At 41.7% G+C, this 12,815-nt stretch overlaps 1 protein-coding gene and 1 pseudogene across 1 annotated transcript in view; both read right to left on the bottom strand.

Annotated features, from left to right (window-relative positions):
- The window catches only part of M (zona pellucida domain-containing protein miniature), a 46,591-nt gene that overhangs the window by 6,575 nt on the left and 27,201 nt on the right, over positions 1-12,815 (bottom strand). Inside the window, exons 3-7 of the mRNA XM_076439774.1 lie at positions 3,579-3,823; positions 2,946-3,139; positions 2,065-2,187; positions 1,381-1,595; positions 431-814 (exon numbers count right to left, since the gene is read on the bottom strand). Of these exons, the coding sequence (XP_076295889.1) occupies positions 431-814; positions 1,381-1,595; positions 2,065-2,187; positions 2,946-3,139; positions 3,579-3,823 (1,161 nt within the window). The remainder of the gene's footprint in view (positions 1-430; positions 815-1,380; positions 1,596-2,064; positions 2,188-2,945; positions 3,140-3,578; positions 3,824-12,815) is intronic.
- On the bottom strand, positions 96-216 carry LOC143216679 (5S ribosomal RNA; annotated as a pseudogene).

Genomic DNA, 12,815 nt, shown 5'->3' with positions numbered 1-12,815 from the left:
TAATAACAATTCTCATTAATAGTAATAATAATTTTTATTTTTATCAATAATAATTCTTAATAATTTCAATAATGTGGATAAAAATATAAAAAGAGAGCCAACAGCACGTGGTGTTCCCAGGCAGTCACCCATCCAAGTACTAACCACGCTCAACGTTGTTTTAACTTCGATGATCGGACGAGAATCGGTTTATTGCAGCGTGATATGGCCGTTAGCTAATACTACTAGGTTCAAATGTGCAAGGAGTCTGCCTAATCCAAATTTTTAATATTATTTAATATATACAGGGTGGATCGGAAATCATAGTACAAACTTTACTCGTTAAAAATGCATAAAATCAGCATGAAACAATGTGTTAGCTGTTTTAGAACTGTCAGATAAAGGTGAGTTTCCGGACGAGGAAAAAGTGAAAAGCGTGGAGTATATTTACTATGAATGGTCTCGAGGGATCGTCATCGTCCGGATGGATCTCCTCGTCAGTCGTCTCGACGACTGGCGCCGGTAGCCGGTTGCTCGTCTGCGCCTGTGCCTTCGGTACCGACTTTTCGACACCCGAGAAGTGACCTCCTATGGAGGTCACCTCGTCACCATTTTGAATGATATCGTCGTAAAGGGTGCCTTCAGGCTGCTCGGCTCCTCCTCCTGTGTTCGCGTTGTCCTTCTCGGCGTTGTTATTGTCGTCGTCGTGAATGGTGGGCGGTGCTGTGGTCTGCGAGTATTGCGGTCGTATCTGATCCTTCCGCTCTTGAATGTAATGGCCAACAGACCCACTGAGTTGACAATGATCCAAACACCCGTGACGACAGATCTCCACCTTGACATTGATCAAAACAACTTCAGATATCTCTCTCTCTCTCTCTCTCTCTCATAGTCGTCGGAATTTTTTTCGTTCTAAATATGAATTTGCATAATCAATCTAACACTTTTTTATCGTTCGCTGAGCAAATTGACTAAATCACACTGACAGACACTTAACATTCGCTTGTCAGCTTCATGGGCAACCCACGAAGCAACGCATTACGTGTCCGCTCGTAATCAGATTTTCATGTAGGTGTTTCGTCATAAGTGTTACGTGATTTTTTCTCTTTCTTTCTTTCCATTATATTTTACAAATTTCACACTAAAGAACAAATGAAGTTAATGGAAAACGAGGATTAACATGTGCAGAGACATCAGTTTTTAAAATGAATAACGAAACACCTTCGATATAATAATTACACTGCGGATCTTTATGTAGTTATGACAAACATGAGTGATTTAAGACAAAGATCTTAAGAATGATGATGATTTGCAAACGATTTTTGCTTTGTTGGTGATAAATTGCTTCTCGATTATGACTAATTCGATCCACTACGTATTACAGACCGTCGCGTCGTTTACCTTGCACTTGATGTGTACGCTCAACGCGTCCGGGAACTTGAACGCGTGGAAGAAGGCGTAAGTGATGACTGTCGCCCGATCATCGGAGCCTCTGGCCTTCAGGAATCGGCTGATCATCTTCGGCCTGAGCACGCATCCGAACTCATCACTGAGCTGTATCGTGTGTCCGCCGCCATCCGAGGCCACGCACGATTTAACACGCATGTCGAATTCTCCTGCACCGAGTCAACGAAGAAATGTACTTAGTGCCCAATTTCTTGGCCGATTGCACATACAAGATGATTCTCTAGACGACAATGTATATTCGGCTACACTTAAGCGTCGTTAGTTCAATTTTTAAGCAGTTAGTTAGCCAGTTCAATGTTTAAGCAGCTGCTGTTCAAGAATGGACACCAATACCGAACCAGAAAATATTGAAAATATAGTAAAAGAACATTTTTGAAACAGCATCTAAGGCAAGGTTTGCTACGTAGTTTTACTACCGAGTCCAAATAGCAGAGACCCAGATCGAAAAGCTTCCTTTTTCAATCGCAGAGTGACTCTTTCTATCTGCGATATCGGCCTCGTCACAGACAGTTAACTGTAGCCAGAGCTTTCGAGTTCACTAACTAGAGAATCAGCCTGCAGTGAAGAAACAAAGTTTGGAGGACTGTTGGACCGTTGGAAAAGGTGTGTGCTCGTTACCTCGGTAATCGTTAATGGCGACGACCAGGGTGAGCGTGGAGCCCAATGGTACTATTCCGGAAACCGGTGGCGCCCATGGTCCCTTGCCGTGTTGAATTTCCATCCAGCAATCCACGTTGTCGCCTGCAATATCGATAGAATAGCACGGTCTCGTATTTGTGCCCTAAAGGTAGGAGAGGGCCGTGTGGCGGGCTGCTTTCTAGGCACGCCGTGCCAGGTGCAATTTATACGTGTTGCATAAATTGAAATTAAGTGGCGCGGCTGCGGTTCCACCTGTGGTCAACCACGAGTGCACGAGTTACCGTGTACGGTACCATCATTTACCTCGTATTAAACTCTTTGCGCCAGGGATCATCGTTTCTCCTATCCGCTACGTGTCCATGGACTTGTACACGGTAAAATGTGGCTGACGTAAACCACCGGAGCGTTCATTCAACTCCGAGTGCCTCGCGATTGCTCTAATGCGCGCTCGTTCGATTCACAATGCTGTCTTTTGTCATCCGAAGACTCTTTACGATCGTGTCTACCAGATTTATATCCGCACCGCGCAGCGTGTTCAGAGATTTTTTAGTTGTCGCATAGAGACGAGGGCGCATTAAAGTCTTAGCATTCCGAGGGGACTCGTGTATTTTTGAAGACGTCTATTTAGAGTCCTTGTGCGCGTATCTATACACGAGCCGGTCAGTGCAAAAGTGGTGCAAGTCAATATTTGTCTGTTCGGTTTAATAGCACATCTGAAAATGGATTATATGACTTGCGCCATTTTTGTAATAAACATCTGCGGTTTTTCTCTGACTTTCATGGAAAGATTTATCTTGTCTATAGTGTACGATGGTGGTACTGGCAATGAGTGAGGATAGCAAGAGAGTGGAAAGGTATACCTCTGAAGTCCAATTGTATTACGTCGAGATCCGCGATGACCATTGGCGGTTTCGAGGCTGTTTTCTCGTAATCGTTGAACCATTCGCATCGCAGTCGTTTGGCCTCGTCCCAGACCTCCAGCAGATCTTTGTCATACTGCACGACAACGGTGTTCTCGTAGAACTGACCATGCATGTCCGGTTTGGTACCGCATCTACGAGCAAACCTTTTTTAAGTTCCTGACTTCAGAGTTTAACTACATTGTTACATTCCCTATAACTAATTATTATACGAAGGAACACAGTTGCAAAAAAAGAAGTGATCTTTCAAGACATACAACAATTGTTTTGTAATCTATTTTAATTGGAGGAATCAACAGACGAGGGAACCAATCTGAAACAATTACTGGGACGTCAAATAATTTCTAGTTAGCCTGAAGACCTTATCAAATTGCACGCAATCTGGAATCATAAAGTCGTGAACAGCGCTATCAAGAGGCAACGATAAATAGCGAGGCGCGATCGATCGCGGCCATGAACGATTCCACGCGCCTTAAATCCTGCGAGCAAGTCATGCTGTATAGATCCTGGCCATAAAGATGTTCCCCTAGATAGATACGGTCCGGCGAATCAATGGGAATCCCACGGTCTTACCTCGCGTAGGCTATTCGAAAGGAGAAGAAAGTCTGCCCGGTCGAAGGTGGGACGTAGACGCATCGCGGATCAGCGTGCTGGCCCTTGGATGAGACTATGCCCTCGAAGGGTTGGGAGAACGAGAGGTGCACGTCCATGTGATCCTTTCCGCACATCACTTCGAGGGATTGTATGGCTGGCATCCCTTCTGGCCTCTCCAGCGGCCAAATGTCGCTGCTGCTACCGACTCTCTTCAAGCCAACCACCTGCACATTCAAACGGACTTGTTAGAAATTTCGTGTGGCTGTTATGTAGAAATCATGAAAACTCTGATGCGGGCTGATGAGACCTCTGGTTTTGAGATAAATGCTTAATACCAGTCCTCTTAGCAATCGTATTTTACACCCTTAGCCAACTTCGATTATGTCATAAGATTTGCAAAGGATTTTTTAATAGATCCTTCAACAGAAACTTAACCAAGATCACTAACTTCCTAAATACGACCCCACATCTGATACTGCACAACTTCTTAGCTGCTCTACATAGCCTAGCAAAGCTACCTTTGGGAATATAATCGAATTATATAATTTTGCAGCAAGTTCTGAAATAAACAAGAAAATACACTTCGGACTGCAGAGGGTTAAGTGGCCACGTTCAACCCCGAGGACCAAATATACTCATTAATTTATAAGATGTCAGGGCTATCGGGTTGTTCCGTTTCTAATTTTTTCATCGTATCCATTAATTTAACGACTCTTACGTCTTTCCAGCTGGCTCCCGTTCGCGCGGCACTCTTCTATGAATATCCTTCAGCCGTCCGAAAGTTACGCGCGTAAATCACTCGTTATAGCGGCCGTCAACGGCGGTCAGACCATTGTGTCAAAATTTATTACAAGTTTGGAAATTCTTCGTGGTTTATGTCTGTATCTGTACGGAGTAGGTATCCTGCTGCATCCCGCCGTGATTTCATTAAACTATCGAGCGTGAAATCGCAAGATGGATGGCTATCAGCATGCCGCTGACCTACTAAATTGATGGTTCGGGAAGTGTATGTGGAATACTGCGATCGGAAGGATGTAGGGTATCGTGTTATGGAGACAGTTCCTTACTTGTTTCGGAACGTCACTGAAAAGGAGCCACTGAATATTAATTTTCCAAAATTGAAACGTCTTTTCATGACTGAATTTACCGTAGGTTTATTCTTTATTTGAAGTATGCGGAAAGAATGAGTACGACAGTATGAATCATATAAAACCAGTGAAGCAGTACGATAACAATAAAAATTATTATATTTTCTTCAACGCTTGGAAATGAATCAACAATTCCTGAATTAATGGAATATTGATTTTCTCGGCTACATTTGAAAAACAATAGTACACGATTCGCCACGAAACATTTAATGAGAAGCCTGAGCAAGGATCGGGGAATGTTGAGGATCGAGAGATGGTGTCCGTAAAAATCGCCGGACATTTTTACAGTCCCCGTCGATCGTAAAGCTGTAATCACGTAATACATCGTGGCTACGACTATATTGCCGGCGCGATTTACAATAAGTGAAATGAGACAGTTATGGCCGCAGTTACAATATAAAGATATGCGAAATTGCGGATACCGTCGGAGATATCTCACCCTTGAGGAGCTTTGTTGGGAGATACAACCGCGAGAAGGTCTTGTGCCCAGTGGTTTTGTAGCCGTAACGTGATTTGCATCTCGTTCGTTTCCTGCTCGTTGGCAAGAAGCCGCTTGAAAGACTGTCATTCTTTTTTCATTTTCGTGTTGCACTGCCTCCACCGCAGCGCACGACTCATCTCACGCATGATCTACATGGTGGTGGTGGCTTGTAGTGGGTGTATACACGATAATAACTTCGAGATTCACGACAGGGAACCTCCTATGCATTGAACGGTACGTGTAATGAACGATACCGCATCTATTACAGCAGTTGTTAACTATCTCTTCGAGGCGTGCTTAAGATGTCTCGCATTCTTGCGGAAATGGATTCATAAAATAGGGATCGTGATGGAACACAGATAAGCAAAGCGCGTTCGATTTAAGTGTTAATCTCAATTGATGTTCATTACATCTGATTTTTCCGAATCTGTTACTGATCACGACTATCAACTATTTAATTGGCACTGTTTATGGGGAGTGTAAGAACAGATACTTTGCGTGTCTGTTTCATTATCCTCGTATACTCATAAAAGTGTTGGTAATTGGATTCTCTAACTCGTTTCCTATCGATATTGAGATGTAATGAAGCATGATGTTAATGAAGTATACTATAACATCTTTTATAAATCATTTAAGGTAGCCTTTCCAAAGTATCCTGAAGAGTGTATGATGATTAATAATCAACTAACTTTTACCAGATTGTGACCAGTAACATGATATATGAATGTTAGTAATATTCTGTATCGCCAAAATAAATTTTTCACAATCTCCTTACAATTATTATAATAACGTTGAAATAACAAAAGAAAAGGAACGGATGTCTCAACAAATTGCATTGACCCCAGTTAGAGTTCGCACACATTACTAAACATGACCCCAATTCACAGACTACTTCAAAGAGTATTATGTACTGCAATCCTGCAAACTTGTCCCATAATTACTCTCCTCTATACTCGCAATACACTACTTTCTTCAATTTAATTACACTTATCCCGTAAAATCATTCTCCGAAGCGTATCACGAAGAATGTAAATACCCCATTATCTATATTTATTCTATACTTATCCGAAGTATCAGATTAAAAAAATACAAGTCGGTAATTCTCTCATCCCGTAATTACTTCATCCAGTGGGAATATAATAGACGTTGTACATATAGCACAGGCGCCATAGATGCAGAGAATTCACAATCAGGATACTCCTCCACCGTGAGCGGAGTCTTGATTATCAGAGCGTCACTAACCTCGTAAAATTTTTATAACGATTATACAGATCTAGGTAACTATACTGAAGGCCTCTACCATCCTGTTATATTATCAGATTCGCTCAACACTGGCACGCTGCCCCGTGAAACTTAGATTGTATCCTTTAATCGTAAGACCTAGCCGACTATGGCTGCGCTTTAATCTTCGGCGATCTCATCTGTCTTATAGGTTCCATCGAGTTATGCGGACCATCGATTTATCGCATAAAATACCGAAACATAGCTATCCAGATTGAATATAAAGTGCCCCGTTATTCGAGTTTTTAGTGTAAACTATTTATGAGCAATGGAGATTCAGTTAGTCCGTGGTTTGTGTGTGTGTGTGCTATCTCGCGCAAATGCGTTTTCTATCGAACTATTAGATTAACTATTAAGTAACTATTGAACTATTAAATACATTTTGGAATATCAGATTGTCGAAAAATTTCCTATATTCACACTGTGATTTAACTCCGTAAAAAATGATCATACGGCAACAAATTGGGATTCGTTTTACAGCTAGAAGCCCCTAGTTTTACAATCCATCGTTCATTTTATTCTTTTTCTCGGAAAAGCTATACATTCAAACGTGTACGAAAACATTGAAAAATGATTTTCTTTTTCACCACAACCACTATAGACTTAAAAATTGAATCTTCCTTTTGACAACGACACTTTAAAAATTGATTGATTTGTCGTTTTATCGACCTTTGAATGGGAGGTGTACCGCCAACTTTACAGTAATGCAAGTTAGATCATGAGGGCTCCACATGATCGAGCTTGTTCGTTGTTTTTGTTCCAAGAAACAGCGAAAAAAAAATCGTACATCAATTTTTAAAGGGTCATTGTAAAGAAGAGGCTTCAATCTTTAAATCTGTGGCAGTTTCATTTACGATAAAAATTTGTGGAAGTTTTTGGAGAGACGTTTGAATTTGGAGTATTTTTGAGGATAAATAGGTCTTCAGTGCGATTAGGGTAGGTCAGAATTCGCGGCGTCATGGGAGGTGTGGTGGATTCCTTGAACAGCCGGAATTTCGAAGTCGGTGTAACATTCTCGTTACGGTGGCGGTGGTTTTTTTTCGCGGACGACACAGTGTCACGGCTGTCGAGAGCCAGCGATCCTAGAACCTCGGATGGCAGGAGATCTCGCGGAGCTCCGGTGCAGGCCGTGGGAGATTAGGCGTGTTTGTCCCGAGGATTTCTAGAAATGTCTCTGCTCTGCGTGCATTCTTCAGGTACGTCTTTGGGCGTATTACCTCGAACTCGCGTCCACTCACACGAAGAATGAGAGCCGCAGAAAATCTGCGACACGTACGCGTTAGCTCGCTAGGCTGAGCCAGAGCGCGTCGCTGAAGGAAGGTGTTCCCCGCGTGTACGTCGCCGGTGCTCAAGCAATGCTGTAACGGGAGAGGCGTCTTTACCGCTGCATTAACGGTTGCCGTTTTTCGCGCAAGTGAAAACAAGTTTCTGCGCTCTTACAATCGCACTGTTAAATGACAACGTTTCATTAGAAATGATTACGCACCTGGCATACGCACCGGCCCGGGACGCGCCTGTGTGTGCGTCTCCAGCTACGTGCTGTCGCGGACCGAGCCTTGTTTTTCCTCGAGCATCGAGTCTTGCCGAGACTCGATTCATGCCTTCGTCGCTCCCGGTATCGAGCATCGAACAGTCCGCAGACAACGGTTTCAGATGATCATCACCGGGAATTGTAGGCAAATGAGGATTCACGCAGATTCACTTCGTCCATACCCCGGATCGATGAGTTACATTGCTGGGTTTAACCCTTATAAAAGAATTCACGCCTCTCTCATAAATTTCTGGTCTTCATGTTTATGCGTCAACACAATATAAAAATAGTTGGCATCCTTTCTGAAGAAACAGTCCTTTGTTCGATGTTTGTTACATAGTTACAATGCAGCTGTCGACTCGTTAATATATCGTGGAAATAATATCTTTTGCACTGTGATTCTAATTGGCTATTTGGCTCCTCTTTCGATACTTCTGCCTCAACTGACGTGGAATAGTATAATGATGTTAATTGGCCTATTTTTTATGGAATAATATTTGTTCACTGGTGACGCAGTGAAGTCGATGTTTGTGGTTTATTTTACTTTTATCATAGTCAAGAAAATTGTCGTTCGTTTCTGGATGCTTTCATGGGCCATTGAAATAAATGAACAAGGAACATCTGTTGATTTGTTGTCGCATGATCCATATATTGTTTTTCATGAAAATTAAGAGAATACATTTCCCAAAGATGGAACACAGTGTGCTACACGGAAAATAGAGTAGCATGCCACGAAGTTTGCTCGTTCATATATAAATCTTTCACAGGCCCATTCACGTGTACTAATGTAGCTACTGCTGTAAAAATGCATAAGTACACAGCACGTGACGCGCCGTCTTGTTCGAGGCGCTGCCAGACTAAACTGTGAAAGAGTTAATATGTTTAAAGTGTGCTACGTGCTAAAATGCTCGTTTGCTTGGTTCTACCATTAGTTTCAAGACAACCAGCACGGAATTAAATTATGTACCGCAGTACCACATTTCGTAGAGATTCAACAATCTCATAATTAACTCATCAATTTCTGTTTAACATCGCGTTTACTTGTAAACCATTTTCTAAGGAAAAGTAGCATAATCTGGACCCGACGTTTAACCATCACCTGTCATGGAAAAGAAAATTCTTCTATTGCTATTAATAATACAATTGCCTATGAATTCTTTTTGCTTCTGATTTGGCTACGGAGAAAAAAATTGATTTGCGATACTATTATTATTGTTAGCACTAATCTTGCCGAGTCCTAGCGAAAGTTTTAGTATGCGTTCCTATATAAAAATAACAAGACTAAATTCATTTTAATTCTGCACAATTTTTATTCGAATCTAAATTGGAGGATCTACCTGGAACCACTAATGTGAACGAAAAACTCCTCCAGTGTTGTTAATGATATTAATTATGAAGAAAAGAAGCATTTGTCGTGCTATTACCACGTGAATCTACGCAACTGGCTCGAATTTGTGCCGCACACCATAACAAATGGTCCAGTCGAAGAAAAAAGTAGGAAAATTCTTGGAACGGCGACGGTCGCGATTTTATCTCCGCTATTTATCAACGCAAGACAATACGCTTACGCTTCCGCACGTGAAATGAATGGCGAACGATATTTATATTACACGGACCAGACCGGAGCAATTCGCGGGGATACAGGCTTTACGATTTCACAGCAGTTCGTTACAACGGCGAATGTATCAGTATTCCGAGTTACTCGAACGTGAGGCACGCCGGTAGGTGAGTTTCCCATCGTGGCTCTTCTGGCATTCGAATACTAATGCCCGTCTCTGTGCCCGATTGTACTCTTCGTGACACGCGGAAATAGCTTCCACCGTGCCCGCTTATGCACCGTCTCTCTGCTCAAGACAAGCTTCTATTTCTTTGTGTCACGTTCTATCGAGCGGATACCAATAAAGATTCCATCGGTTGCTCATATTAGAAAATCGTCGTTTTACTTTTCCGTCGATGCCCCGCATTATTATTTGAGGATCAAAGATTCGCATGAATAGTCGGCCAGCATCCGACTATGTCCCTGCTCTTCCCGATTGATCGTCAGAGGATTTTCTAGGGAATAATGAGCGTACTTCGAATTCCGAAGATGCTTCTTCGAATGTTCCTCGGAAATCCTTCTGCTTGTATGCAGCTTGTATTGTGCAATAACGAATTTCGTGCATGTTTCAATCCTATTACCCGATTTGTTGCAAAAATGTAACTGTTTTATGATCTCCATGAATTATTTCAATTAGGGTTGGATGACGAGTATGATCGTTATGAAGAAATTGCAATTTTTGGGAAAAATTAAAAGAGATTTGTAAACGGGCAATTCATGACAAAAGTGAATATAACATTGTTATACTGTATCCATCGACCTAGAAAATTGTTAGTTTGCAAAATAAAAATTGTCCAAGTCAACTGTAAGCAGCAGAAATTAAATAAAATTGTACTTTTTCTTTTAAAATGTCGAGAATGGCATCGTAGTGACCTTTGATTTTTCAAATGTCTTTCTAATTTGGTATTCTACCAATTTTGCCAGAAATACATAAAATCCGTAGTCTACTAATAACATACTACTTAAATCCTCTGTTGCAAATTACAAAAATTCGTCACTAATAAAATGACAATTTCTACCTAAATTACCTTTCAATGCAACTTAAATTGGTAGACCACAGGTGTGGAAACGTCCACGTGCACCGACTGAACCGCGGCAGCTTCATTCAAAGAGTCTCTCCGGCAATTAAAGGACTCGTTAAACGAAGCCCAGAAATAAGTTTCCTTGGTTCACGTGCGCCGTAAACGCGGGAAGTTGGCAAGTCGGTCATTTCTAATCTAAAAGTTGGAGACAATCGTGCGGTCGTTCAGTTATTCCCCGCGGGTATAAAGAGCCGCGAGTAACTTTTCCGAGACGAGGCGTGCGCCGTGGTAGGAAGGGTATCATCCTTCTCGGAACGAATAATAAATCCCGGAGCGCGAACAATATGGACGCGGAAGTGCATAAATTCGCAAGGAGCAAGCATGCGAAGGGGCGATGCGTTTCCTGCGCGAGACCGCAGTAAGAGGTCTCACTCCGCGAGACGCAATAGTGTTTGTCGCAGTAGTGTGTTTCGTTCTAACGCGATAATACGGCGAGACTTTCGAATTGGCTCCCCTAAGCCTTCGGCACCTGTTACACGTCATCCTACTCGTTTTGGTGTGCTGAATACAAATACGGCTATCGTTTTTCGCGGAAATTGAAAATTACCGAGATTTTTGCAGGAAACAACAATTTTTCTCGTAAATAAAACTGTGATAGATTTGAAGATTGAAGCCTCCTCTTTACAACGACTACTTGAAAATTGATTACGATTTGTTTTCACTGTTTTGTGGAACCAAAACGATGAACATGGTGTAACTTATACTACTTTAAAGTTGGCGGCACACCTCCTATTCAAAACTCGATAAAACGACTTTAAAAAATCGTACATCAACTTTTAAGGTGTCGTTGTAAAGAGGAAGCTTCAATTTTTAAAGTCATTGTGGTTTCGGTTACGAGAAAAATTTTTCGAAGTTTTCGCAGACATTTGAATGTACAGCATTTTCGAGAAAAACGTCTTCGAGAAAAAGATCATAGAATAAAATGAACGATGGACAAACCTAACTCAAACCAAAGCAATATTCGTTTAAGAACCCTGCCGCCGTTATCAGCTCTGCTTGCATGTCACAGACGCACACTAACAGGCAGCGTTGAATGTGCTAGTAAGGAAGTTACCTGCGAAAACCTGGGAGTTTTTTCCGCAAGAAACGAAAGTCATTCGTATTTCAGCGCGTGGAAACGCGGAAATATTAAAAGAATTTATAAATGTTAATATATTACAGGGACCAAAAATAACAGTTATTCTAAAATTTTCTACGACAAGAATCATTAAAAAAGTTTATTATTGAAATTTAAGATAATGTACACAAAATATAAAGAAAAAAATTCGAAGAACAAAATGATTAAAAAATATCGACTTTTATACTTTTTGGTTAGAAGTAATAGTTATTAGAGAAATAAATTTCTCTTATCGATAACATTTACCAACAAGAGAACAAATTTTCGGTTACTTATAATCCTTATTTGTAACCAATACGATTTTAGTCGATGAAATACTTGTTATTCTATGACTCTTTTTCTTTTTGGTTATAACAGTTATGGTCCCTGATATATTCTCTTGATTAAGGTTGTTGTGGAAGAAAAGAAAAATGTATGACGCTACAGTGTCTTACTGCATGTATGTATCATTTTCTCCAGTGCATTCTTGAGTTCCCAGAGAAGTGGCAAAGACAAGCGAACCACCCTGTATAACGTCGTGGGTTCAATAGGTTGGGATCCTGAATAACTTTCCGTGGAAGCAGGTGCATCTCGGGGAGGAGGCGAAAAGAAGGTCGTAAGACAGGCGTAACGGTACCTAGAGTAGGCAATATCCGCTTGTAAGTTGCCGCGTCTCCTGCTGCGTCATCGCATTGTCATCGAACTATGACGAATTTCTCGTTGGGAGCCGAGTTTCAAAACGAGCGAGTCGCCGCCGATGCACCATGCACTCTCCCGCGCGTGCATTGCCTGCGAGACAGACAGCCGCAGCTGTCTCGGGGCTCTCGCGATTTCTCGTTCTGAACGGTATCTTTACTTATTAGAGTTTGACTCCTAAGCCCGTTAGCCTTTAATTAAAGGATCCACGGGCGCTGCGTCAGCAAACATACTTGAAATTATAGCTACCATTATCGGAATTGGTGGCCGAATCGCTGCACGATCTACGGCTTAATTGGTCGAC

The sequence above is a fragment of the Lasioglossum baleicum genome, chromosome 15, assembly GCF_051020765.1.
Source record: "Lasioglossum baleicum chromosome 15, iyLasBale1, whole genome shotgun sequence".
In the NCBI taxonomy this organism is placed as follows: domain Eukaryota; kingdom Metazoa; phylum Arthropoda; class Insecta; order Hymenoptera; family Halictidae; genus Lasioglossum; species Lasioglossum baleicum.
This window is presented reverse-complemented; position numbering and strand designations above follow the sequence as displayed.